This window comes from Artemia sp. Qi Xiang Cuo, chromosome 17 (assembly GCF_049724085.1).
Source record: "Artemia sp. Qi Xiang Cuo chromosome 17, ASM4972408v1, whole genome shotgun sequence".
Taxonomy (NCBI): Eukaryota; Metazoa; Arthropoda; class Branchiopoda; order Anostraca; family Artemiidae; genus Artemia; species Artemia sp. Qi Xiang Cuo.
This window is the reverse complement of record NC_142810.1, coordinates 25090816-25117636: the sequence shown is the minus strand read 5'-3', so window position 1 is coordinate 25117636 and position 26821 is coordinate 25090816. Positions and strand designations below refer to the sequence as shown.

Below are 26821 nucleotides of genomic sequence, written 5' to 3'. Positions count from 1 at the left end.
TTTTTTTGTTGGTTCGTACAAAGTGATCGCTAGCATGGACAACACAATGGAAACCATTTACGTAGCTTTCAGTAAAGTTTTTGTCCTTAGTTCTATCCCTTTTCGCATTACTCTTGAACATAGTTTCACAAAGGTATTTCAGGCTACAAGGATTACTTGCGTAGCTACTTTTTTTAGAATAGTTTTAAATTTTAGAGCTTTTATTAAAAGAAATAAATTGTAAGTAATAATTATTTACGTATACCACATAATTTCTTTCCGGATTGAGCCCATAGCTCTTAGAAATGGTCTTGGCTACGATAAAACCTGTTCATACTAGACTCGAAAAACACACCGATGAAGACGAGAAGTTCTTATATTCCACAAAAGGGAAAACATACTAATTCCTATTCAAAAAGTGAGTTCTACACGTGATTCGGAATGAGGAAAAGTACTTGATTTGTCTCTCCTGTCTCTAATAAGTTGCTTTGGAAATATTTTGGTATTTTTTCAAAGCCATGACATTTTGTATGGGAAACTATATAGTTTCCCATACTCTTTGCCTTGACTGTCAATCGCGGTGCAACGCCTCAAAGTAACCTTTTATTCTGTAGTTATAGATAGCGCTTTAAATTTTCCCCCCATTCAAAATAGGTACTAGGTTGCGTTGATGTTCTTTTCAGATTTCAAAGAAGAAGAAATAGAGGTACTATCTAGCCCAATAATTTTGAAAGGGGTAATTAAAGATTAAACTATGTCTATCGTTTCGTCCTATAAATGATACTTAATAGATATAACTTTTTGCATATTTCTTTGAGATGGAATTCCTAAATTGAAGTCTATTCAGCTCCTACAGAAACTGGTGCTGCAACAATTAGCCTAGGCCTACCATAATTTAGGCTACTTTTTTGGGAAAATAATAATCACTTTACTTGCAAATTCAATTTTAAGCACTTCGGAGTATACCCAATGGATATTATCTAAAAATTTCTATTCTATAGAATGTAAAAATAATATCCAACCATATTTAGTTATTGACAAAATTATCCAACTAATTAGCTATCTGAAAAATCCTTTTAAGCTAATAAGAAATTATCCAACTTGGAAAATAATTAAAATTTAAAAGAAAAATTGTTTTATCTTGCTAGACAAATACAATAGAGCATTAAAGCCAAGTTAGTATATCTAACTAGGTGGATAATACTTTAACTTAATGCTTCTGATATATATCTAACTAGACAGGTAAGTCAATTCTTCATACAAATTAGTGATAATATCCAACTAGTCAGACAATTTTTTCTCTTAGACATAGCATAAACATCTAACAAGGTGGATAATACTTTATCCTAGCCCTTCTGATATTAATCAAACTAGGTGGGCTAGTTAAGTAACTTCCTGCCTAGTTAAATATATATCAGAAGATCTAAGATTCAGCATTATCCACTTATTAACTTATAAACCACATTATAAACTTAAAACAAACAGAAATTATGCAGTATATAAAAGGGAATGCCCCCTCCAAAACGCTTCACTCTTTATGCTAAAGTTTTTATTGTTTTAAAAGTGGAGTTGCGACAAAGATTCAAAATTTAGCGTAAAGAGCGAGGCGTTGACGAGGGGACTGCCCCTTTCATATACAGCATGATTTCTGTTCGTTTTAAGTTTTAATTTCACTCTTTATTTTCAGCAAAAAAAAAAGTTGTTTTTGTTTGTTTAATGTTTATTATAGCTTCTTAATGTAGGTCAGATAAGAGATTACCAAGGTGCAGGGCCGTATCCAGGATTTTTGTTCAGGGGGGGTTTTACTAATTTTTGACTTTTTTTGGGGGGGGGGTTACTAATTTTTTACTCAGTTTTCGACTAATTTTACTGATTTTTACCTAGGTTTTACTAATTATTGACTTATTTTCGAGTCAGTCAAAAATTTTGGGGGGGGGGGGGTTCAAACCGGGTACTAGGTATTATCCAACTAGGTAGATAGTCTCTCACCCTAAGAGAAACAATTTATCTGGCAAGTTGGATATTATCCCAAAACTGCATAGCCTAATAGAATTTACTTATCCTCCTAGTTGGATATATATCAGGAGTGTTAAGACTTGGCATTATCCACCTAGTTAGATGTTCATGCTGTGCCTAAGAGAAATGAATTATCTGGCTAGTTGGATACTAACCCAAAACTGCTTAGAGGATCTTCTTACCTGCCTAGTTGGATATACATCAGAAACACTAAGCAACATTATTATCAAACTAGGTAGATATTCTCTCTGCCTAAGAGAAATAATTTATCTGGCTAGTTTGATATTAACCCCAAAATGCTTACAGAATCCTCTCATTTGCCTAGTTGGATATATATCAGAAACACTAAGCTACATTATTATCCACCTAGTTAGATATTCTTGCTTTGCCCAAGAGAAACAATTTATCTGGCTAGTTGGATATTATCCCAAAACTGTATAATGAAATTTACTTATCCTCCTAGTTGGATATATTAGGAGTGTTAAGACTTGGTATTATCCACCTAGTTAGATGTTCATGCTATGACTAAGAGAAATGATTTATTTGGCTAGTTGGATATTAACCCCAAACTGCTTAGAGAATCTTCTTATCTGCCTAGTTGGATATATATCAGAAACACTAAGCAACATTTTTATCAAACTAGTTAGATATTCTCTCTGCCTAAGAGAAACTATTTATCTGGCTAGCTGTATATTAACCCCAAACTGCTTAGAGAATCTTCTTATCTGCATAGTTGGATATATATCAGAAACACTAAGCTACATTATTATCCACATAGCTAGATATTCTTGCAGTGCCTAAGAGAAACAATTTTTCTGGCTAGTTGGATATTATCCCAAAACTGCATAGCCTAATGGAATTTACTTATCCTCCTAGTTGGATATATATCAGGAGTGTTAAGACTTGGTATTATCCATCTAGTTAGATGTTCATGCTGTGCCTAAGAGAAATGAATTATCTGGCTTGTTGGATATTAACCCTAAACGGCTTAGAGAATCTTCTTATCTGCCTCATTGGATGTATATATCAGAAACACTAAGCTACATTATTATCCAACTAGGTGGATATTCTTGCTGTTCCTAAGAGAAACAATTTATCTGGCTAGTTGGATACTAACCCAAAACTGCTTAGAGAATCTTCTTATCTGGCTATTTGGATATATATCCAAAACACTAAGCTATTTTATTATCCAACTAGGTAGATATTCTGTATATTGCATAGACAGTCAAATATTCAGATAGGTAGGTAAAGGTGTAAGAGTCTTAAAAATGTTATCATCTGTCTAGCATGATATTTTATCTTGATACTAAGTGTAGTTGGATATTATTTTTACATTCTATAGAATGTATTTTTTTTAAGAATATCCATTGGGCACCTTCCCTAAGCACTTTACTTGCAAATTCAATTTTATCATTCAAAGGATGATATATTTTCTCTTATTATAAATGATGCTTATATATCTCTGTTATCGTCACTCTTGTTTATACTGGTCTACTCATGAATTGAGTCAACTCTGACAAAATTTGCAACCAGAAAATGTATAGGAAATATATAATTTGGGCTAGGCTAGCCTAGGCTATATATTTGCACATGAGGAGGTGGGGTAGAGACAAAGTGTTATAGAGCTGCAGATGGAATGTATTAACTACAATTGTTCTGCATTGACAAACTAAGAATTGTTGTGTTCTTATCCTTATCTTATAGGCTATAGCTAAAAAAAGAGAAAAGGGCATCATCTTTGAGGGTCCATAATGAGCTTAAAATTGAAATTGTGGGTTAAGTAATTATTATATTTAGAAAGAGAATAAGTAAAGGCCTTGAGTGGTATGTTCATCTTATTCCTATGTCAGTAATTTAAACTGCTCCAAATTTACCATTCCAGAATTTACCAGTTACTAGACAGTAAAAAACATGTTTTAACTTTAAAAAAGTGGCAGAGGCCTAGTATAGGGTAGAAATCAGATAGAAAGAAAATTAAGGTAGGCAAAGATCTAGAGTAGAGGCTATTGAGATGAAAAGATGTTAAGAAAGCTCTTCTTGATTCATAAAATGCAGAATAAAAACATTTAGACTACAGCTTCACTAAACCTTACTCCCCCCACCCCTCAAAGGTACAAATTACAGCCTGAATTTTATGTTTAACATTCATTCTGCCACCTTTCAGTCATGTTTTTCTGTTTCTTTTTTGTCATAGTTTCAATTTTAGAGGTAGATGTGTTGAAACAAGAGAGATACTTTTATACAATATATGGGAATATGTAATTTGGGGCTACATATTTGCACATTAGAGAGAGGAGGGGGTAAAGTATAGTAGAGCTGTAGTCGATATGTGTTAGCTACAATTAATCTTTATATTATGAAGCAAGAATTGGTTTCTTAAGATGTTTCCTTCTCAATAGCCCCTACTCTTGACCTTAACTAAAAGGTAACCTTCTAGTGATTACCTAGCCTAGGCCTACTTCTAAAGGAAACATGTCAAATAAAGCTCTTTGTTGAAGTTGGTGCATTTGGTATTAATAAATAAATATTAACAGTACTGTAGAAGGATACCATTAAATTCTTTATTTTATTCTCTTTCCGTCTATCATGGCTGCTTTTCTGACAATTCACATATAGACTTAGTTTCTCATATAGATCATGCACTTCAAATTTTGCCTTACAAGTACAAGAAGGAACTGAGGTAGCTGAAACTGCATTTTTAATTAGATATCTTCAATATATTGAAGAGAATGACATAACTGAATATATGTTTTTTGTAAACTCTTTCCTGGGAAAGCCACATCCAGTGACTAATATCATTGAAACTTTTTTGTTTACTGACAAAGGCATATTGTGAATTTTTTTTTGTTTTTTTGGGGGGGGGGCGATTGTTTGGGTTGGTGCTGTGAGTGTATTATTTAAAAAAAATGTTTGATGGATGTATTTGTTTAATTTTTCATATTGTTTCTCCCCTGTTTTTTCCTTGCCATAGAGCCTTATAGGAGAGACTAAGTTGAAGTATTTGTTGTTTTTGTATGTAAAATACTGTAGATTTTGTTAAATATTTATGTATTTCTTTTTTTTCAATAAATTCAATTCAAATTGCATTTGGTTTTGTGGAGATGGTGTAAAGTCAATGTCAGGACACAGAAATGGCCTTCAAGCAGTAATTACAATGAAAAACACCCAATGTGCTCACAATGCACTGCATGCTCCACAGAGCAGCTCTCATAAAAAATATGAGTGGGGAACTTAAAGATATTTTCACAAAAAAAAAGAATTATAATTTATATAAAGAACAGAACATTACAACCAAGTTTATTTACAAAGTTGTGTGATGATGTAGCTACTTACACCACACTTTAGTACTGTTGTGAAGTATGCTGGCTACCTTGTACTAAAGTGATTCAGAGGATGCACAGACTCAAGTGGACATTGCAATTTTAATTAAAGAAAATCAAATGAGAACACAAATATATTTTGGGATGGCAATTTAATTGTTAGACTAATATGCATTGTGTTTCTATTAATCAGATTAGGCTATTATGTTTCCTTCTAGTGTTATCCTCATTTTTAAATCATTTTGGTAAAGTTCTAGCTGATGGGCTTCTTTCAATCTTGAAAAGTAGTTGAGATAGGTGAATAAAATTTTCAGGAATAAATTCAGGGCCTAAGATATACTCCAGGAAGATCTTACCATGCTATTGATCTATACCCTTTTCTTGTTTCTAAGTCTTTGAAGATTGCATGCAAGATAAGTCTATACTTGTTTATATTTTGATGAAACACTTCTTACCTTAATTTTATTTTGTCAATCTTTTTTTCAGTGACTTTTGAAAATGTAAATCCTATTATTTCATCTTTCAACCTGTGTCTAGGGTTTTTCCAGAATTTAGGAAATTGATCTTAAAATTTTTAACAAAAATATTAGAAAAGTTCACCAAAGGTCAGTGCCCTTTGGAGGGGGATGGAGCGGATGTAGGTACTTCAAAACACCTCCCCAAGAGGTCATTAAGGCTCTGAATCTATTCCTAAGAGTTTTGTTCACTTAACTCAACTACTTGGCAAGATCACCAAAAGCCCCTAAAGTTGAATTTAACCTGGACACTTTTTTTTATAAATAAATGAATTTTACATAGGCTGACTAAAACATCATAACAAAATAAAGTAGTAAAATTAAATTCCTTGTTTTATGCTTCTTTTTAATATAATAGTTTCTACCCTGACAATGCATAAAAGAACAAAATCAGCAAACTTTTCTATAAAATACAGCTGAGGCAACTGACCTGGGGGAAGCCCTAAATGAACAATTTGGAAGTAAAGAGTCTGATCAGTAAAGACTGATCTTTGAACACCATGATAAACAGAAAAGAAGATTAAATTTTGTTTTATTTGGAGTTGCTACCCAAACTGATGATGTTATGTTTGTCTGTGAATATCTAGCTAACAATTACAAGCTCCCTAGTGTTCCTATCTCAAATGTCCACTGTCTAGTGAATTCAATTGCTTCTGGAACCCCAAACTCTATGCCTACCATTGATTATGTTCTCTGTTCCCAAATTCAAGGCCACAAAATTGATTCTCCAGAAATCATTTGAGACAAAAGGGAAAGTAAAATTCACAAATGATGTATCAAAAACGCCCATGAAAAAACCCAGAAATTATATGAAGAACTGTATAGAAGATAAGCAGGTGGTGAAATTAATTTAATAATTAACAGCAACAAGATTGTCCCAAAAAACTCTCAAATGCCTCCACCCTCCCCAGGGTGCAGGTAATGGAAATGCAGAGGAAATTGCTGCTAGCCAAAACTGTATAAATAGTACTGTTTATAGAGATTATAGTGTAAACATGTCAAATGTAAGCCCTATATTTACAATAGATGATGAAGAGTTATTTGCCAGTAGGCCTATGTCTAGTGTTTATAGCAGAAAATCTTCAAGCTGTTCATCTTTCCAATTTTGTCATTCAGAGTTAAGTGGTATTAATGATGCCTATATTGAGCATAAATATGGACTGTTAGTGCTTTAAAGTAATGTAGATTGCATCACCGCCAAAATAGACGAAAATTAAGGCTGTGATTTCAACCAGGCCTGAAATGAGTGTGTTTGTTTTTACTGAAGTTAGACCAAAGAACACTTTGGTGTCACTTACTGATGCACAAATCCAGATCCCTGGGTTTCCAATAGTTTCAAACCATGTGAATCCTGAAGGAAGAGAAATTGTCTTTTAGGCTACATCACATCAACCCTGAAGATAGGAATCCTTAAACTTGATTCTCAGTATGGACCATGGGTAGAATAAATGGATAAAGATTGAGCAAAAGGATTGTCCTTTAATTATAGGATGTATTTATAGAGGCCCAAGCTCCCCCTGTCAGAAAAGTCCCACCCTTGCAATTACAAATACTACAAGTCCAATGATGAGTTATCCTTCTCATAATTTATTAATTGTTGGAGACTTTAATCCGTCCTAAATCTCATGTTTTGATGGCTATTTTGCTACAAGTAATAATGATGACCCAACTGGCCCACTCTTTGAGTGCCTACAGGAGCACTTGTTATATCAGGCTATTAATTTCTCAACTAAGACCAAGGAGGCCAGAACCCAACTCTCCTGGATCTCACATTTGTTAAAGATGAGGAATAAACCCAAAGAGTAGACCCAGAGCCACCTTTTGGGGCAAGTGACCATATAGCCATTGCTTATAAACTAGATTTTACCAATAGACAATTTTAAAAAGCATGTGATTACAAATTACAACAAGGTCAGGCAAGATTTAGCTAACCAAAATTGGTCCTCTGTTTAAAATAAAAAAATAGAGAAAGCTTGGCTTGATATGAAAAGGGTGCTTGTGCAGACAAGTGCAAAATATACAACAACAACTTGGAAGCAAAGACTGAGAACGCTCCCTTACATGACACAAGAAATATGGCCAGCAATCCAAAAGAAAAAGAAACTCTGTAGAAGGTACAAGGACATTCCAACACAGACAAACTATAACAATTTCAAATTGATGTGAAATAAAGTCTGGCTCCTTACAAGAGAACTTACAAAAAACTATGAGGAGTCAATAGCATCAGCATCAAAATATTCCAAAGAAGTTTTGGAAATATGCCTCAATTCAAAAGCTTAGTAGACATCAGTAATAGAACTCTTGGTTAATGATAATAACCGATCCTGCAGATATAGCTGAAGTCCTGAACAAGTAGTTCAAGTCAGTTTCACACCTCCAGATAATGATCCATTGCAAGAAATGATGAATTACAATAATGAGAAACCCATGTAAATTATCACCATCAAACCTCTGGATGTAGAACTGCAGCTCAAAAGACTGAATCCAAATAAGTCTATTGGCCCTGATGGAGTTCATTCATGGACCTTAAAAGAGGCCCACTTGGAGCTTGCCCCTCCCCTAACAATACTGTTCCAAATGTCTCTCCATACCAAAGTAGTTTCTCAAGATTGGTGAAATGCAAATATTACACAAGGGTGGAAGTAGGAATAATGTCACCAATTACCAACCAATTAGCATTACCTCATCAGTTGGTAAAATTCTTGAAGGAATTGTCAGTACCCCAATTACAAAACATTTATTTATTAAAAAACTGCTCACAAACAGCCAACATGGCTTCAGATCTGGGTGCTCAGTTGAGACTAAACTTATAGATGCTTATAACTATATCACTAAGTTGCTAGATCTCAATACTCCAGTTGACATGATCCTTTTAGATTTTGTGAAGGCATTTGATAAAGTCTGTCCACCAGCTGAAGATAAAACTAATAGCTATTGGTATCCATTTGGAGGTTATAGAATGGGTGATACAGTTCCTTTCAGAAAGATACCAGAGAGTTAAGGTATATAGGGACAATGGGCCAGAATTCTTCTCAGAAGTTTACAGTGGAGTGCCTTAGGGAACAACCTTAGGTCCAACCTTGTTCCTTTTTCTTATTAATGATCCTCCAGAAGCTGTAAGTAATAAGATGAGCCTTTATGCTGACGATTCAAAGCTTATTGGCTCTGCAGAGTCATCAGTTACAAGAGCTTCAATACAAGAAGACCTGAATTTGATTTCACTATAGGTCTGTAAGCAGAAACTTGAATTCAACATTCAGAAATGCAAGTCAATGCACTTTGGCAGAATGAATGTAAGGTAGTAGTACTGTATGATAAGAGGGGATGGTTCAAGACAATTGATTGACTCTTTGGCAGAGGGGAGAGATTTGGGAATTGTTGTTAATGAAGAACTAAAATTTAACAAATATGCACAAAAAGCAGTTGCCAAAACATCCCAGACCCCTGGTGTAATCAAGCATACTGTATGCAGCAGATTTTCCAAAGTTGTGACCAAACTGTACAAGGGTCTTGTGCAACCATTGCTAGAATTTAGGATGTGTGTTGCAATACTCCTGAACAAGTTTGATCAGCAAAAATAGAACATGTTCAAAGATAGGCAACAAAAGCTGTTGATGGATAGAAGAATTTTGACTATCCATCTCAATTGAAAAATCTAAAGCTCCCAATGCTTGCTTACAGGCGTCAAAGAGATGATGTTGTAATGACTTGTAAGCTTTTGACTGCTGGCTCTTCATGCCAAAAGAAATCAGACAGAAAACCTTAATTTGCACTTAAAATAGAAGGAGAAAATATAATACTCCTCACTCATTGCTGTTCCCAAATACAAAAATCACCTGTTTTTTCCCCAGGGGTGATTGCATCCAACTAGTGGTTCTAGAAGAGTGGGTTAAGGTGGATTCCAACTGAAATTAAAAGTTTTTGTGTGCTTTTTAAGTGACCAAAAAGATTGGAGGACAACTAGTCCCCCTCACACACCCCTTTTTCCCCCAAAGTCGTCCAATCAAAATTTTGAGATAGCCATTTTCTTCAGCATTGTTGAAAGATCAAATAACAGTGTCTTTAGGGGTAACATGGCCCCCCACAGCCCATGGGGAAAGGCCTGGAAGTTATTAAATTTACCCATTGTTCACATATAGTATTTGCTATTGGGAAGTATATAGACATTTTTAAAGTGGGGGGGGGGGGCATGCTCGGAATGGGTTTCCATGGAAATTTTTTTTTGTGGGATAGGAAATGTGTGGGGGTGAACTTTCAGGAGAAATTTTACACTGGGGAGAAACAGGAATTTGACAGAATTCCTATGCAAAATTCTTTTTATTTGTCTTACTTTCTCTCTGCCAGCTCAATTTTTGATGTGAGCTATTCTTGAGGAATTGTCCTGGGGAAGGAGGGAATTTTTTTTTGACGGATGAGCGAGATTTACCAGCATTATTCGAAAAACCATCAGAAATTAAATTACAAAAAAAGTTTTTCAACTGAAAGTTAGGAGCAACATTAAAACCCAGAGCAAACAGAACTTATTCCGTATATGGAGTGGTTGCCCCCCCCCCCTCTCCTCAATACATTGTTCTTTATGCTAAAGTTTGACTGTCCCAATTTTTTAAGAACAACTCTTGAAACACAAGGGTCACTTAATTAGAAGAGGAAGCTTTTCTAAAAGTGCTAAAAACTTTAGCATCAAGGGCAAGATATTGAGGAGGGGGACAACTCCTTCATATACAGAATAATTTCTGTTTGTTTTTTAGTTTTAATGTTCCTCCTTATTTTCAGTTGAAAAAAAACTTCTTTTTTATTTGATAAGAGGCAAAAGTGATTTGTGGGCAACTAGTCCCCTCCCCCCAAATGCATCTGGTCAAAATTTTGAGATAGCCATTTTGTTCAAAATAATCCAGCTTGCCTCTCACAGAGACTATTTGTCTTGGCTTTACTCTAATTAGCCATGGCTCTCAAATTTTCATCCCTTCCACCAAATTTTATTTTAATTAAAAGTGCTAAAAACTTCAGCATGAAGAGGAAGCTATTGAGGAGGAGGGCAACCCCTTCTTATACGGAACAATGTTTGTTCGTTTTGAGTTTTAATGTTGCTCCTTACTTTCAGTTGAAAAAGCGTGTTTTTTTCTTAATCTTTAAAAAGAAACTTCAATGTTTACATGGTTCAACTGTAGCACTATAGTTTTAATTAAGTTATTACAGTGTTAAGAAGCCTGATGGTAACACATTATTAAAAATTACTCCCATGTTTCATCTTATTTTAAGTTCTATCACACATAAAGCCTATTAGAACCCTTGAGAAACAAATGCCATTTATTGGTTTAATCTGATGGATCCTTTTTCTTCATCCTCCCTTGCAAGATTTTGAGCAAAACAATTCCAGGAATTGGGACTTTTGCAGGTCATCTAAACCACTCTGTCATAACATATTATGACGACATGACATACTGTATCCCCTGAAAATAATGGGATTTAAACTGTTGTTGCCATTAGTAGATCCACCTAGTTTTTTTTTTATTCTTATAATTTATCAATATGTAACTGCCACTGTCTTGAAAAAGTTCTAGTGTATTGGAATTATCCTTGTGTACAAACATTCTTTTAAAAAGGGCATACATTTTGCTAGCTATGAATGAGTATTATTCTTTACTGCATTTATCATACTTTTTGCTTTATTCAAAATTTAACGTTAAAACCCTGTGGAAATAATGTAACTCTTTTCTTTGAGGAAGTGCAATAATGACAAATGAGAATGTGTAGGCTACCTTGGGTGCAAAACTTGGTGTCAATAATTGTCTTGTCTAATGCTTTAATGCTTGCCTCAATGTACCTTAATTTGCCCTTGGGGCAAAGTTGAGGTCCATAAACCTTAATTAAAAAGGTCCAGCTTGCTAACATATTATTGCAGAATAGGGCTATGATGCTAATCTGGTTGCATTTCTTTACACGCTAATTAAATGTAATGCAAAATAACGTTAGAAATCTAGGTTTTAATCTCTTAGAGTTTGATTCATTTTCTTTTTTTCTGATTTATTTTTGTAAATCAAGAATTTTCCATTCAGAATGGAACAAGTGCCAAATTGCACATAATTAAGAAGTCAGAATCTGTTTTATGATTCTTGCTTCATTTCAATCCTAATCATAGGCAGTGCGCTAGTGCTGCCTAAGTAAAGAACAATGTGGGCACAATGTGTTTTTTTTCTTCTTCTTCAATTAGGCACTTCGTATCAAAGGAGTTGTCGTAGAAACTTCGAAAAGGGCTCATTTGATTGGAAATTGGAGTGGCTAGTGCCCTTTTTAATAGTTGAAAGTGATTGGAGGGCAAATAGCCCCCCGCCCACGCCCAACATTCCCCCAAACACATACAATCAAAATTTTTAGATATCAATTTTGTTCAGCTTAGTTGATTTCCAGATAGAAAATGTTTTTTGAGGAGGACACTCCCACAAACCTTAGGAACCTTTTGTTAAACCTTTAAGTTATGCCCTGAGGGCATATAAGAACAATGTTGGCACAATGTACTATGTATTATTTTTTTCCTTTAGACAGGGCACTTCATATGGAAGGGGTCATTGTAATAACTTCAAAAGGGGCTCATTCGATTGGAAATTGAGAGTTCTAGTGCCCTTTTTAATAGTTGAAAGTGATTGGAGGCCAACTAGCCCCCCCCCATCCCACGCCCATCATTCCCCCAAACACATCCAATTAAAATTTGGAGATAGCCATTTTGTTCAGTGTAGTTGATTTCCAGATCGAAAATATGTTTTTGAGGAGGACACTCCCCCACAACCCTCGGGGCAAGAGTTTTAAGTTATGCCCTGGGGGCATATAAGGTTTTTATAGAAGGCGTTGTTGTAGAAACTTCAAAACAGGCTCATTCAAAGGCTAGTTTTTAAGAGTCGAAAGTGATTAGTTATATTTTTTGTTGTTGTTGTTGTTTACACCAGGGCACTTCGTATCAAACGGGTTGTCGTGGGAACTTCGAAAAGAGCTTATTTGATTGAAAATAGAAAGAGCTGATGCCCTTATTAAGAGTTAAAAGTGATTGGAGGGCAACTAATCCCCCTTCCACTCCCACCCTCCCACGCCAGCCCTCCCATTTCTGCTCTTAAAATTTAACAAAATAAAAACAGCGTAAGTGTATCCAAGCTACCAAAGAAAGTAAACAGATTTTTTTGCGAACGGTATCAAGTTTTCCATGTCAGGTCAACTAGAGTAGGTATGAAACTAAAATAAACTACTATTTCTGTCCAGATTTTTAAAAGGGTGTATGTTGTTAAAAATTGCTGAAAATTTTTCTCCAGCGTACAAATAGCAGGCCAAACTATAAAGTCTTAAAAAACGAAAAGATTGAAAGTTATTATTTCTTTTTCCCTGAAAAGACTATGTCAATATAAAATGAACAGAAATTAATTTTAAAAAACTTTATCCACAAAATAAGTTTTCCACAAAACATGAACAAAAATAAAATAATCTACCAAGCATGAAACTACCACAAATCAGCATCGGTAAATAAATGAATCCCAAAACCAACAGAAATTACAATAAATAACCGATTCAAACTCAAAACGAGCAGAAATTAACATAAGTTGGGTGCAAAACCCCTATGCCTTCCCATGGCCAGAACAAAATTTGCGCTTTACTGAAAAAAATATAAATGTTTTTACTTTTATAACTTTAATAAATCAAATAATTTTAACATTTTGATTACTAAATATCAGTATATGTAGCCTATATTAAACTAACATCACCCTTTCATCTTCACTTAGTCCTAGCCTTAGCAATTTAATCTTCTTAACATTAATTTTCAAATATATCCTCGCACCTTGAACTTCAAAACTTTGAAAAGTTCATTCATTTTGCTAATACCTTCATCTAGGGTGCTTAAATCATCAGCATAATCTAAGCCTAGGAGAGTTTTACTTCCCCAATTGATTCCATCTTCTCCCATTGCCTTTGCTGCATTCCTTAGGACAAAGTCTATCAAAATGGTCCATATAAATGGGGATAGAACACAACCCTGCTTAACTCCCTATTTAATGTGAAACCAGCTAATAATCTCAATGCCTAACTTAACTGCAGCAGCGTTATTCATGTACATAGCACTAATCACGTTAATGTATTTGTCTGGTAGACCATACAAGGATAAGACCTTCACTAAGGCTCTTCTATAAGCTGAATCGAATGCTTGCTCATGATCAATAAAACTGGGGACTAAAGATGTTTGATAACTCAGACACTTCTCAATTATTAACTGAAGAGGGAAAATTTGGTCAACACATCCTTTACCCTTCATAAGACTGCACTGTTATTCTCTTGAAACTTTGGCTACAGCATTTCTAAGTAAAAAAAGTATCATCATACTAAGTAATTTGCAACCTACAGAAACCAGGCTAGTGCCTCTATAATTATCACACTCACTCTTATCATCTTTTTTATACAGGGGTTTAATTAGGGCTTTCCTAAAATCTCTAGGTGCTTCCCCTTTTTCAAAAATCATGTTCATAATCTTCAGTAACATATTTCTAACCACATAGCCACCATATTCAAGAAACTGATTTACCTAACTATCAGTACTTTTAATCTTTTTAGTACTGTTGCTAATTCTACCTTGCAAAACAAATCTTCCTTCACATCCAAGGTATCACATTTTCTTTTTCCTCTATATCTTTTCCTGTAACTCTATACTGGTTTAGCACATTCTTAAAATGTTCTGCCCATCACTCTTTAACTCTTCTTTATCACTATTTGTGGCCCTGTTCCTATCTTTAACTGGGATATGTCTAGATTGAATACTCTCTCAATTTATTAACATACAAGTATAGTATTTTACTATTATGCCGTCTAGCAAAGTCTTCCAGATCCTTGGCAGTTTTTTCCATGGACTCTGCTTCACACCTTCTTAGTTCATATTTTAACGCTTTCTATACTTTCTTTACATTCCTCTTATTTTCATATGATCTGTCACTCAGATAATTCCTGTACAAGCCCCTCCTCTTCACTATTAAATATAATGCATTTTAACTAGTATTCCTAGCTGCGTTCCTAAGCAACTTTACAAATTATTTTCCTAAAATTATTCCATCCGTCTTCTACATTGGCAAATCTGAAACTCTCTAGTTAAGTATTCAACTGTTCCTGGAAAGTTTCTCTCAAATTGTCACCCTTGAGTCTACCAACGTCATGAATTTCTGAAAAATAGTTACCCTTCCAAGACTTCAGCTTTAAACTAACCCTAGAAATTACAATAGATGGTGATCTTTACTTTTACCATTAATAACAGCACTCCTATATAACCTAGTATCTTGTATTGATACTGCCAGTCTTTAATTTACAATAACATAACCAGTAATGCTAGCTGTCTTAACATCATGTGGATACCAGATTACCTTGTGGGTCATTTTATGACCAAATATTATATTGGTTATAACTACATTGTTATTCCTACAAAATTGCACCAATGTGTAACCATTGCTGCTTTTCTTTTCCTACATCAAATTTACTTAGGCGTGGTTACCATCTATCTCTTTTTACTAACCTGGGCGTTAAAATCTCGTAATAAAAACTCCATATTTTTCTTGGGACCCTGTCTTTTTGTTCCTGTAACTGTAAGTAAAATTCATTTGAGTCACTACTATCTCCATTCAGTTGGTTCCGCAGGGACATATACTACCATGACTTATACCCTGCAATTTTTAGCCATAAAATGAGCGATCAGTATTCTATTATTAATACCTCCCAACCTAAACAGGACTTAGCAGCTTTCTTATTCATCATTACCCCTACTCCCTGTTTGTGTACCCCATCCTTCCTGCCTGAGTAAATAAATTCTATGTCATGCTTACACCTACTTTCATGCTTGCTGTCCCTGGAATGTGAGTTTCTGAAACCCCCTACTAAGTCCAGTTCGAAGTGTCTGAATTCGTCAGTCAAAATGTCGATATGATAGTTATTTTTTAACGTCGTAATATTCCAAGTTGCAATTTTCATATTCTTTAAAGCAATGAAATTATTTTGGCCTGAGGAAAAGCAATGGTCCCAGAACTAGTGCAGGATGGAGACCAACACATCTTCTCAGGTCTACACTAAAGCGCTTAAGTCGGCTTAACACCGGACAGCAAGAAGTCAATGGGACCTCCAGTTGAATGGAGGTATTGTGCAATCCTGGGCCCATCTTGGTCACAATCTGATTTTCAGATGCTCTTCTATCAACAAGAGTCAAAACCCTACACAGACAATCTCAAATCTATTACCTCTGACTCATTATATATTCATACATACAAGCATAATGCTACTATGGGGAGGCAATCCATAGCAGATAAATTAGCTAGGAAGAGGTTTCTCAGCCCGAAAACGTCCAACAAAACAGACCAAGCCCAGAACAATTATCCATTAATCAAAATCCCGTGCGAATGCTGCGTCGTTTACTTGGCTATAATTTCCTCAAGGTGTTCCACTTCTCAAGGGGGAATAGAGTTGACTGCAAGAACCCCAGCCTTGCCGGTACCCCGTCAGGATCAAGGCAGCCATTTTCTGAGGCCGTTGTCCATAGATCTGGATCTTACGCGCTGCTGCAGTTGTCCTCCTATCAAGGATCCTCCCATGATGGTGTTCTGCGTCACCATGCAATTTAACCCATTGTTGGGATTTGCTATTCACCAAAGCTATACAAAATGGGGGCAGACAAGTACTTGTGCTTCTCTCACTAGTGAGTAGCTTACTAATGTGATCTGATGTACATGTATTTAAATTTATGCCTGCTCTATCGTCATCTGAAAAGTGATACAAATAGTTGCTTTTTATTTTGTTTACATTCTATCCTTGTCTTTAAAATAAAAGAAACACAAAACTATTTTTACATATGTATTTTTTTAGGATCAGGCACCATTAATAAAAGTACAATATGGATTCTTCAGGAAATTGAGAAAAAAGTAGTCATGTTTGATTTATTTTGCTAATTCTGTTGATAGAACTAAACTGGCTAAATTTTAAATATATTCTTTACAACAGAATGGCTCTACTTCCTCCAGTTTTGCTAAGTTAAAGTTATGCGAAGTTAAGCTAAGTCAGGACCATAGATGCACCCTTGCCAAACCCTTGGGGGAGGAGGAAGGGGTACCACAAAAATGTTCCTTTTTTAGCAACATTTTTCTGGAAATGGATGGGTTCCTTGGACCAATCTCGGGGAGATGGAGTGATCTCCTTCCATGTGCAAGAGTATGGTCAAGTTTTTCTGCTGCCTATCTAGTTTGAGGTGATTAGGATGAAGGAGGGGTGGTTGCAGCTGTGCCGTCTTAGACAAGTAGGTACTGTGTTGGGTGTTATTAGAAGTCATAGCACAATTTTTTATTTGAATTTTGTGTCTTTGTGTGTATATGTGGGGGCGGGATCTTTTTCTGTATGCAGTTGTATTATATATAATTTTGCAAAAGATATCTGTAGAACCTCTGAGTTATCATTTTTTAGTTGTTTGTATAGTTTTTTTTTGTTGCATGTTTTATTCAGCTTAATTTTTGAGATATGTACAAACTGATTAGTTTGGTATTGTTACAGCTTGTGGTAATTTAGTTTAAATTAGAGCTCTTTTTTACAAAAACAAGTGCTTGATTTGTTCATTCAACATACACTATGCAAAAGATAATTTGTGAAGGATGCCATAGTGCTAATGCTAGGATGGAACCAAGGGAGGTTGGGGTCCTCTTGCTTATTTTCTCAATGAACTCGCGATGTATTGTGATGGAGCTCCTGGGCTATGCACATTTTGAAAATAAGTTTTAGGGTTGGCAAAATACAAATGGTATGCCTACTTTGAAAATATTATGTGAGTATTCTAGTCAGGAGCGTAATTTACTATGGAGCAGGGGGAGGGGGGGGCAATTTCCCCTTTCAGATCTTAGTTTGTGCCACTGATGATACTCCTATCATTACACAAACTCAAAAGAAAGACAATGCTTAAAACTATACAGGTTAACTATCAATACAGATTAACCTTACCAAATTATTATTAACCTTACAAAACAGTTAATTTTCAGGCCATAATCTTCTGGAAGAAAGAGTACTTCACACTCATTTTGATGGGGGGGGGGATGTTGTCAATTTACTCAGAAAGTTGGTTTTATTGGAATGAGAAGTTATTCTAAAAATGTACTAAAAGCTAAATAACTCCTAAATAACTAGCCAAGATTCGTGGGTGTTTATTGGTGAGATCAATGTGTATTGGGATATGCGTCAATTTACATTAGCAGATTCTTGCTCAATAGAACATTTTATATGAAAAGAGCTAAGAAATATTCTACCTACCCATGGAACTACTCATGGCATCCCCTTTCACGGATATCACAATATCCAGTATTTCTCCTATGGCTTCATTGCTGGTGCACACAGTTTTTTCCCCCTTTTCAGTCAGAGAATAATCAGCTAAATCAGCACATTCAGTGCTGTAAAATTTTTGTCTGGTGTAAATAAATGGGAAATTAGCCAAAAAAGGAGATTTTTTCTATTTGTTATTTTTTTTCTTCTTCTTGTCTGTAATCTAACTTCTTGATTAATTAAAAAAAAAAGATTTAAGCTTCTAAAAAGCAACCTTGAATTGCACATTATAATTTGCTAGAAGTACAAGTTCACCTTTATTCTACTTTTTGTGTGTGTGTGTAATTCCTTTGGATGTGTTTTGTAACAGCTTAATCAGAAAAGGCAAATCTTTTTTACTAACATGAGACACATTTACAATAGGTTTATTCAGTTTAATTACCACAACTATTATGAAAATAAGCAAAAACTGTAGCTTAATTGGGTATTGTCCTTAAGTTTATTATGAATATAGTCTTATTTGCATGTTCAACAAAAGCTAAACCAATTGTGGTTTACCTGAAGAATTTCTTCTAAAGATCGAAATTAAATTGCTGTGAAAAAATGTAGCCTGAAGAACTTATGGAACGTATGGAACCTCTCTTAATTCTTGAATGCTATTATTGGCACACACATTCTGAATCTTATGACCTGGGAATGTGTTGTAAGTTCCAAAGACTGGAGGGTTTAATAAAGCCTTTGAAAGAATTGCCTTAGAGAGGTTCTGACATGCTTCTTGTGTGAGTTTTCTCTTATTTCCCCCTAATATAGTTATTGTTGACAATTGTAATTCTGAAATATGTGCAAGAATAGGAGAAGTTTAATACTCTTCCATTTTTAGGCTAACAAAGAAATATTATGTCCTTTCATGTTCTTTTCATCTCTCTGTTCATCATTTTATTTGGATTCACCATCTCTGTGAACATATCTGGCGGGGTATATTATATTGGAACAGATGAGCCAATTTTTGTTGCAGATGGAGAAGGTCCCATGTTCAGCATTCATCTTCCTAGTTTCGAAGTTGATGAAACAGAGGTTACTAATGGAGAATTCAATGAATTTGTCTCACAAACTGGATACAAAACAGAAGCAGAACATTTTGGTTCCTCCTTTGTCTTCAAAGGTCAACTGAGTTCAAGGGCGTTTGAAGATCATCATTCGGTGGTTTTGGCTGCACCATGGTGGGTTAACATACCCGGAGCGTCTTGGAAACATCCAGAGGGTATAAATAGTACAATTAGAGATAAGTTACATCATCCAGTTGTACATGTTTCTTGGAATGATGCAGCTGAATATTGTAAATTTAGAAATAAACGACTTCCTACAGAGTCAGAATGGGAAGTTGCTTGCCAAGGTGGAAAAAGAAAAAGGCTTTTTCCTTGGGGTAACAAGCTACTGCCCAAGAATCAACATATGACTAATATATGGCAAGGAGAATTTCCTGAAGTAAACACAGGTGATGATGGTTTTTTATTCACGTCGCCTGTGAGAACATATCCTGCAAATAGTTATGGTCTTTATGATATGACAGGAAACGTCTGGGAATGGGTAGAAGACTGGTGGAGTATTGAAAGAGCTCTTGATGAAGAAACAGATGTTAAATATAAGAAGGAAAGAGTGAAGAAGGGTGGATCATTCCTGTGCCACAAAAAATCTTGTTATAGATATAGATGTGCTGCACGTGCTCATGCTACTCCAGACAGCAGTGCTTCGAACCTAGGATTTCGATGTGCTAAAACTATCAATTAATAATCATTTTTATTTTGCTTGTTTATTTTGAGACCTTATCTAAGTTTACCTCTCCTCTAACTTTTTGGACGCGCTCAGATATCTTTTTAACTTGTTTGATCATGGAATGTCAATAAATTGTTTTTATTTGTTTGCCTGAGTGTATATGTCTTAAACAATGTAGGCTACTACATTGCGCCCTTCGCAATTTTCATTTGCAATTTCATTTCATTGATCATCGCAATTTTCAATTGCGATGATCATTGTTTACATTTATTACTGTAAATACTTTACTATCATACAGTACACAAAGGGATTCCACTGAAACTGGTCAGATAATTCAAGGTTATTTGGCCTCAAGCATACATTAGGGTATTAGACACCCCCCCCCCCCTTGTAATGGCATTTTTTATGTTATCAGGTATCAAAAGTGTCCAATATGCTGCTAGTACTTTCCAGTTTAGTCACGAGGTTTAATGCATTTGTTAGAGTCTTTGCTTAAAAGAATCCACAGATAATTCTTGCAATTACCATCCCCTTACACAAGTATTACTTAGTTAGTAATCTTGAATCTTTTCAGCATGGTAATCTTTAGGTGCGCCAAATATGGTTTTGTATATTAGGTACAAGGATGTATATAGGGATTGGACTATTTCACCCGAGATCATTGCAAGGGACATCTGGAGGCTTAAGCTAAAACTGCACAATTTGGAATTCTCAGATCACATTCCCCCCAAAAAAATGACTTCCCTTAAAACTCTTTTTGTTTGACCGTTTGGAAAAGGGTTATATTATTATTTGAAAAAAAACGTAGGGTTTGACACAGCAAAAAAAGTTTATTTATGACCCCTCTATGAACTCTTTAAAGCCTATCTGACGAAGTCCATAAAACAGTCAGCAGAATATTAACTAGCAAAGGAAGTTGAAAAGGAGTTATATTGCGTGTTTTGATTTCAATGCGCTGGTCAACTAGTGAAAAATAATACCAGGCTTTTCTTGTATTTCCTTGTTTTGAAGCATAGAAAATGCTCTTAAGTGTATTCTAGATTGGACCAAGTCAAATTTGCTTCACAAAAGTCTTAGTTGCTTAGAGTCAAGTGCTTTGACACTAAAGTCTATAATAAGTGGTCTTACATCAGGTACTGAAGCCTCAAACCTTTAAACTTTTAATCCAAAATTGCGTCAAAAAGTCAAACTCTTACTTGTCAAAAATATATTATTTTTATTTTATTATTATCAAATTTGATGCAGTCTTTCCTATATAGCTAACTTCTCAAAGAATGAAAAGGGCTTACAAATTTGAGCTCTTATGGGGCCTTTTAAAGTACTCATTAATTCTTATCCATTGAAAGTATATCTAATTGGTTGGCAAATTATTTATCCCTTATTAAAATTTCCTCATAATCATGCAAGAATTTACAAGAATTTGACTAGCTGACCTTAAAAAGAGCTGATGTATTCAAAACAGCAATACTGTTATTGATGCAATTTAGGTGGCTAAATTGCTTCTTTTCAACCATTGTTGACTACTTCCACTACAAGCCCTCCTTTTCAAAATATCTTTCTCTTTAGTTTTTTTTTTACACTAGTGATGGTTTAGTCACCACCTTCAACTCCAACTGATAGACACTAATTACCTATCTTGCATACCTAAATACAAAAGAGAAAGTTTAATGAACACAGGATGCAATTTATTTAATAAAACGGCTGCTTAATATTTATAATAACAGGATATTCTCCATCACCTGATAATCTTCAGCTCTTTTCATATCAGTTCCATTAAAGCATTTTAAATCCGGAAAAAAGGGGAAGAGGGGAGGGAGAATGGTTTTGGATTGATTGCTGATCACAAGCAACAGGAAAAAAACAAAAAAAGTAGAAGGGCAGCAAACCAAGACACAAATTCAGATAGGATTAAGACATCCTTTGAAAATAAAATCCAAAATTTTTTTGGGAATGAGTGAAAATCTTTAACAGAGCGGAACTTAAGAACTGGATTTGATGTTACACAAATTATCAAATTTTCGACGAAGAGAAATACGAAGCAATTCACGCTCGGCAGCTAAAGTATTTTTTCGATCTTGAAAGGCTCGAACTTCTTCAAGTGGAATCAATGGCTCAGCAGATTCTTCTCCATCAGACGAACAAGACTCCTTAAATATAAATTATCGGGTTTTAATAAATACATTTTTTATTATTAAACTTGCTTACCTGTCGCGTGTGGCAGCAGTCTCAAAAGAAGGAAATACAAGGGAAATCCGCCGCGGACAATTCTTCACGAAAAATCCATCCTACAGAAAAATTCCGCAGAAATTCCCCCCCCCCCCGAAAATTACCCCCATGTAAAATAACGATCGTATTTTTAAATTAAAATTATTTGAAAAATTAAGTTAGGATTAGAAACTTACCCGTAAGGCTTGGGTAATTAATATCCAGAAAATGGGAATGGAACAAACTCCCAAGTATTCGTGATCAGCAGTCTCTGTTTTCAGTCAACAAGAAAAGTATAAAAAGGGCCTTGATGGGGGGGGGGGCATTTTATATCTAAAACTTCACAAGAGCATACTAAACAAATTCTTAAGTTTCTTTCCAGCAATCGAATGAACAGTATAGTAATACATACAGGAACTACACAGACATACATTCGATATTATTTATACAGATATTAAAGTTGTTTTATAATCACCTAATTCATATATGAATTTTACTGATGATATAAGCACAGTTACTAATGTTAAATGTAGGGAAGTGTCAGTATTATAATGGATCAAATCTTGTTTTTATTTTCTATTTTTGCAAGGATTTATGCAGAAAATTACCTGATACTAAATATTCCTACGTGCATTTACGAAATATTATAAGTTCTGCCAGGGTTTGCTTTATATAACAACAGATCCACTTGATTGTTTCGAGTTAAATGTTATCAGCCTCAACCAATAAGCTATACTTTGTCCTACAAATTGGTCTTATAATAGTTTATGGGTTATGCAAAATAAGAACTGAAAGTAAGGGATTTAATTTTCACCACTTAACTTTGGGAGTCTATGTCTCAAAAGTTATTGCTCAGAACTTTGTTAATTTTAATGCTAAACAACGTATCTTGTACTCCAAACAAGTACCGGTGTGTTCTTATTGTAATATTTATTGTTCAAATAAATCCAGCTATAAATTACAACTGGTGTAAAAAAAAAAGTGTTAAGAAATTAAAACTATCTATCTTAAAGAGAGAAATAATTGCCTTTATATTACGCACTAAAACTCAGCAAGAAATAGTGCTTATGTAATGCTTGTGACTTGATATCAATACTTCACTAGCTTATAAACATTTATAGAAACTTGAATACTTAGTAGTGAGTCAAAAATTACTATAGCTTAATCCGCTCTAAATTTGACGTCTGTAAGATACAAAAAGAAGACATATCTAGAACATAAGCCAGTTATCATACCTCTCCAGTATATTTGTTTTTCTCTTTTTTTTAAATTAGCAAGCCATTTTGGGAATCAGTAACAAACGTAAGCTGTAACAATCTCCTCATAATGCCTTTGTTATTTCTATATTAAATTTTTTTCGAATCCCCCCCCCCTCCCCCACAAAATAAATTTTCTAGGACATGCATGCTGAGAGTTTAAATTGAATAAAAATTTTCTCTGTATTTCCAGTATGTTGCGTGAACTAGTTTAGTCTAATGGCATTTGTACATTATCATTTGTTGTTTGTCTTTTTTGTTATGATTCTATAATCTATTCTATTTCACCTTTATATTGTATATATATTCTATTTCTATATTTTATTCTCAGTATCATATTCTATTTCACCTACAAAAATTAGGAAGTCCAAGTAATTATTTTTTTTTTTTTCGTTTTCATCATATAGAAAAGCTCCAACCTTATGCTCTACATTACAGGCTAAATTGAGACGGAATATAAACAAAACAGCTTAATAGTGATAAATTTTATACGGCACGCATAGGTGGCACACCTACCGGTACTTGACAAATTCATTTAAAAAAATAAATGTTCGAATGTTTCTTATATTATATTTCTTTGAAAGACTACTATTTCTTCGAAAGATACTGCAATCATAATTACGTACACGCAGGTCCGAACTAGGAAGGGGGGGGGGGGTTAAAATCAGGACAATAATTTTGTGCCTAATTATTCCTAGGAGGGTTCCTTGGATCAATCTCAATGAGAAAGGGGTTGGGATTCTCCAACATAAAGATCTGCTTTTCTAGACCTGATAATAGATTTTCTTTTTTCTAGAGCACAATTTAGTTGCCTTCTTTCTAGTATTTTAAACTTTCTAAATAAATTTTCGGCTTCTTAAGGTAATCGTTACAATAAAAATATATATATATATATAAAAAATGTAATCCACCAAAAGAAAGAAAAACTTTTAACTTGAACTTTTCAATAACTAACAACATCTAATGCCACATTTTTAGTTTCTATATTCTCTATGTGGCTCAGCTAACTAGTTTCTATAAAGCCAATAAAAAGTAGTGCCGAAAATGAAGATTAGCTAAAATTAACGTAAAAGTAAGACCTTAAACACAAAAGGAAGTGAAGCAACTTAATCAATAACACAAAACAAAGAATAATCAGTGAGGTTGGTGGATGGTTCATTACAATACCTTACCTCTAGCATCTGCTCCAAGCTAAGGACGACTCTTCTGTGTAAACAAGGTTCGCCAGGACCAGTGATACCAACACAGTCAGGACAGACCTGACTCGTATCTTTGCCACGATCTAAGGCTTTAAATTCACACACCGGTTCTTTCCTTGGCACAATTGATGCATCTATTTTTGGCTTCACCGGACTGTTCGGAACAGAAGCAGGGACAGTGGGGCTAATCAGAGGAATCACATGCACCTTGTGATGTTCTGAAACCTGAGGACGTTGGCTAGTATCATGATGGCTATCTGAAAAAAGAGAAAGGAAAATAATATTTAGATTCATTTATACTTATCTGTTTTGACCGAGTATATTATTTAACTTGCCTGAAGGAACAACTCCTTTCTACCTTTGCATTCAGTTTAAGTGTTCTTTTATAACTAAGTTATTCGTAGTAGGTCTGTCCTGTAGAAAAGTATCTTTTGTAGACCAAGTGCTATTTAAAAGGTAAACATGACTGACGAATCTAGTACAGATCAAACGGAAGACCAGTACGCATCTTCATCCAGCATGAGGCATTTGCTTGCAAGAGCTGCGTTTCTGCCTTCACTTGCCTATAACCTTGTCATGGAGAGAGTAACAGGGAGACAATGGTTCAATCGTGTTGATCAGACTGTTATTCTTGGAGCACTCCCGTTTCCGAGCATGACTAAAGAACTGGTAAGTCTATATGAAATTAATACTCATTTTAGATTATTAAAAATACTAATCAAAAATTAATGCAATTTTTAATACTAATCATTGCTCCTATCAGTAACAAAATTCGACGTTTAGTTGAGAGGCCATCCTACATACGGGGCGTAGTTATGGACGCAGAAATTTATCCTGGGGGGGGGCACATATTTGAGTAAAAAATAAGAATCTTGAGTTTGTTTTTTGATTGTACATGAAGGGGGAAAGCAGGACCTTCATAGCTATTAGGTCTTTTCTTGACAGCCTTATTAGAGCTTAGTCGAAATAAAATTCTAATCATCGAAAATGTTTACTAATGAGTATCACATAAAGGAAAACTTATTAAGTTTTTACACATAAATTTATGCAAAAACAAAAAAAGTCTACGAATTAACAGTGGCAAGGTACTTTAGTCGTTAAAATGATTTATTCACAATGCCAGTAGAACATTAACAGAATTATGTCAAATTACAAGTCCACCAAAACACTCAATGGAAAACATTAAACATATTTTTTTACGGTAGAGGGGGGGGGGAGGGGCGGGGGGTATAACAGTATCAGCTCCATATGTACTGATGTAATCTTAAGACTTTTTTTTAAACAAAAATTTGAAAATACAAAACAACTGCCAAATCATGACTAATTTCAAGTAAATTTTTCTCTGGAGGTCTCATCAATTTTTTACCTCTTCAAAACAGAACATGACCATTACTTTCCAAATAACAAACTGTATTGGCTCAAAGCTTGTACACTTAGTATGTGTTCATTTTGAGACCCAAAGCTATGAGGATTCTTTTGAGTAATATACCAATTGAAGTAGTCTAAACTAACAATTACGTGGAATAAGTAAATTCGCGAAAACAAAAGAAGAAGGAAAAGTATGTCTACATACGAAAATTATGTGAAATAATACCAAACACCTTAGATTCCCAGGACCAGGAGCCCCCACCCACGTAAGGGCCTGAAGGATAATACTTTACAGTTATATTGCTGAAATAAATTAAGTTCCTATTGTGAGCACTGAATATCTGATTTTTAATAAAATGTTTTCTTAGGTAGATGAACACAATGTACGTGGCGTGATAAGTTTAAATGAGGACTATGAACTGTACTTTTCAAACTCATCCGATGATTGGTTAAAAAGCGGTGTTCAATTCATGCAACTAAGCGCTGTTGACTTTTTTGACGCTCCTGAACAAGAGAAACTGATACGAGGTGTGAGATTCATACTTGACATGGAAACAAATGGATATTCAGTTTACGTTCATTGCAAAGCAGGTAGAACACGAAGTGCTACCTTGGTCGGCTGTTATTTGATGGAAAAATACGGTTACACTCCAGAACAGGCAATCGAGTTCATGAGGTCCAAACGGGCGCATGTTCTTCTCCACCCACCTCATATGGAAGCGCTGAATGAATTTTATAAAACATGTGCATCCCCAAGAGTTACTCCGGACGGTGACAATAAAACCAGCCAAGACTTGAAAACTGAGCAGAACTAAAGTTATTGTATTTTTTGGACAACAGGGAAGTAAAATTCACTTTAGCGTTGTATTTGACACTATTCAATAAAT

The 26821-nt window shown here is 34.8% G+C and overlaps 3 protein-coding genes and 1 pseudogene across 5 annotated transcripts in view; 3 read left to right on the top strand and 1 right to left on the bottom strand.

The window, feature by feature from the left end:
• LOC148942043 (formylglycine-generating enzyme) overlaps positions 1-20242 on the top strand; it is a 71092-nt gene extending 50850 nt beyond the window's left edge. The window contains exons 1-2 of one of the 2 annotated variants that reach the window (XM_089103471.1): positions 701-715; positions 19014-20242. In XM_089103471.1, the coding sequence (XP_088959597.1) occupies positions 19031-19921 (891 nt within the window). In that variant the 5' untranslated portion in view covers positions 701-715; positions 19014-19030 and the 3' untranslated portion in view covers positions 19922-20242. Of the gene's footprint in view, positions 1-700; positions 716-19013 lie in introns of those variants that run through there. The other variant, XM_089103472.1, reaches the window with a different exon arrangement.
• The window catches only part of LOC148942039 (uncharacterized), a 532991-nt gene that overhangs the window by 244018 nt on the left and 262152 nt on the right, over positions 1-26821 (top strand). The window lies entirely within an intron of this gene.
• On the top strand, positions 693-26821 carry PTPMT1 (protein tyrosine phosphatase, mitochondrial 1). The gene is made up of 3 exons (XM_089103473.1): positions 693-715; positions 25004-25235; positions 26303-26821. The coding sequence occupies exons 2-3, from the start codon at positions 25029-25031 to the stop codon at positions 26747-26749; spliced, it is 654 nt and encodes a 217-aa protein (XP_088959599.1). The 5' UTR covers positions 693-715; positions 25004-25028; the 3' UTR covers positions 26750-26821.
• The window catches only part of LOC148942041 (uncharacterized), a 39561-nt pseudogene continuing 34309 nt past the window's right edge, over positions 21570-26821 (bottom strand). The window contains exons 12-13 of the transcript XR_016143203.1: positions 24540-24823; positions 21570-22053 (exon numbers count right to left, since the gene is read on the bottom strand). The product of XR_016143203.1 is annotated as an uncharacterized LOC148942041 (transcript). The remainder of the gene's footprint in view (positions 22054-24539; positions 24824-26821) is intronic.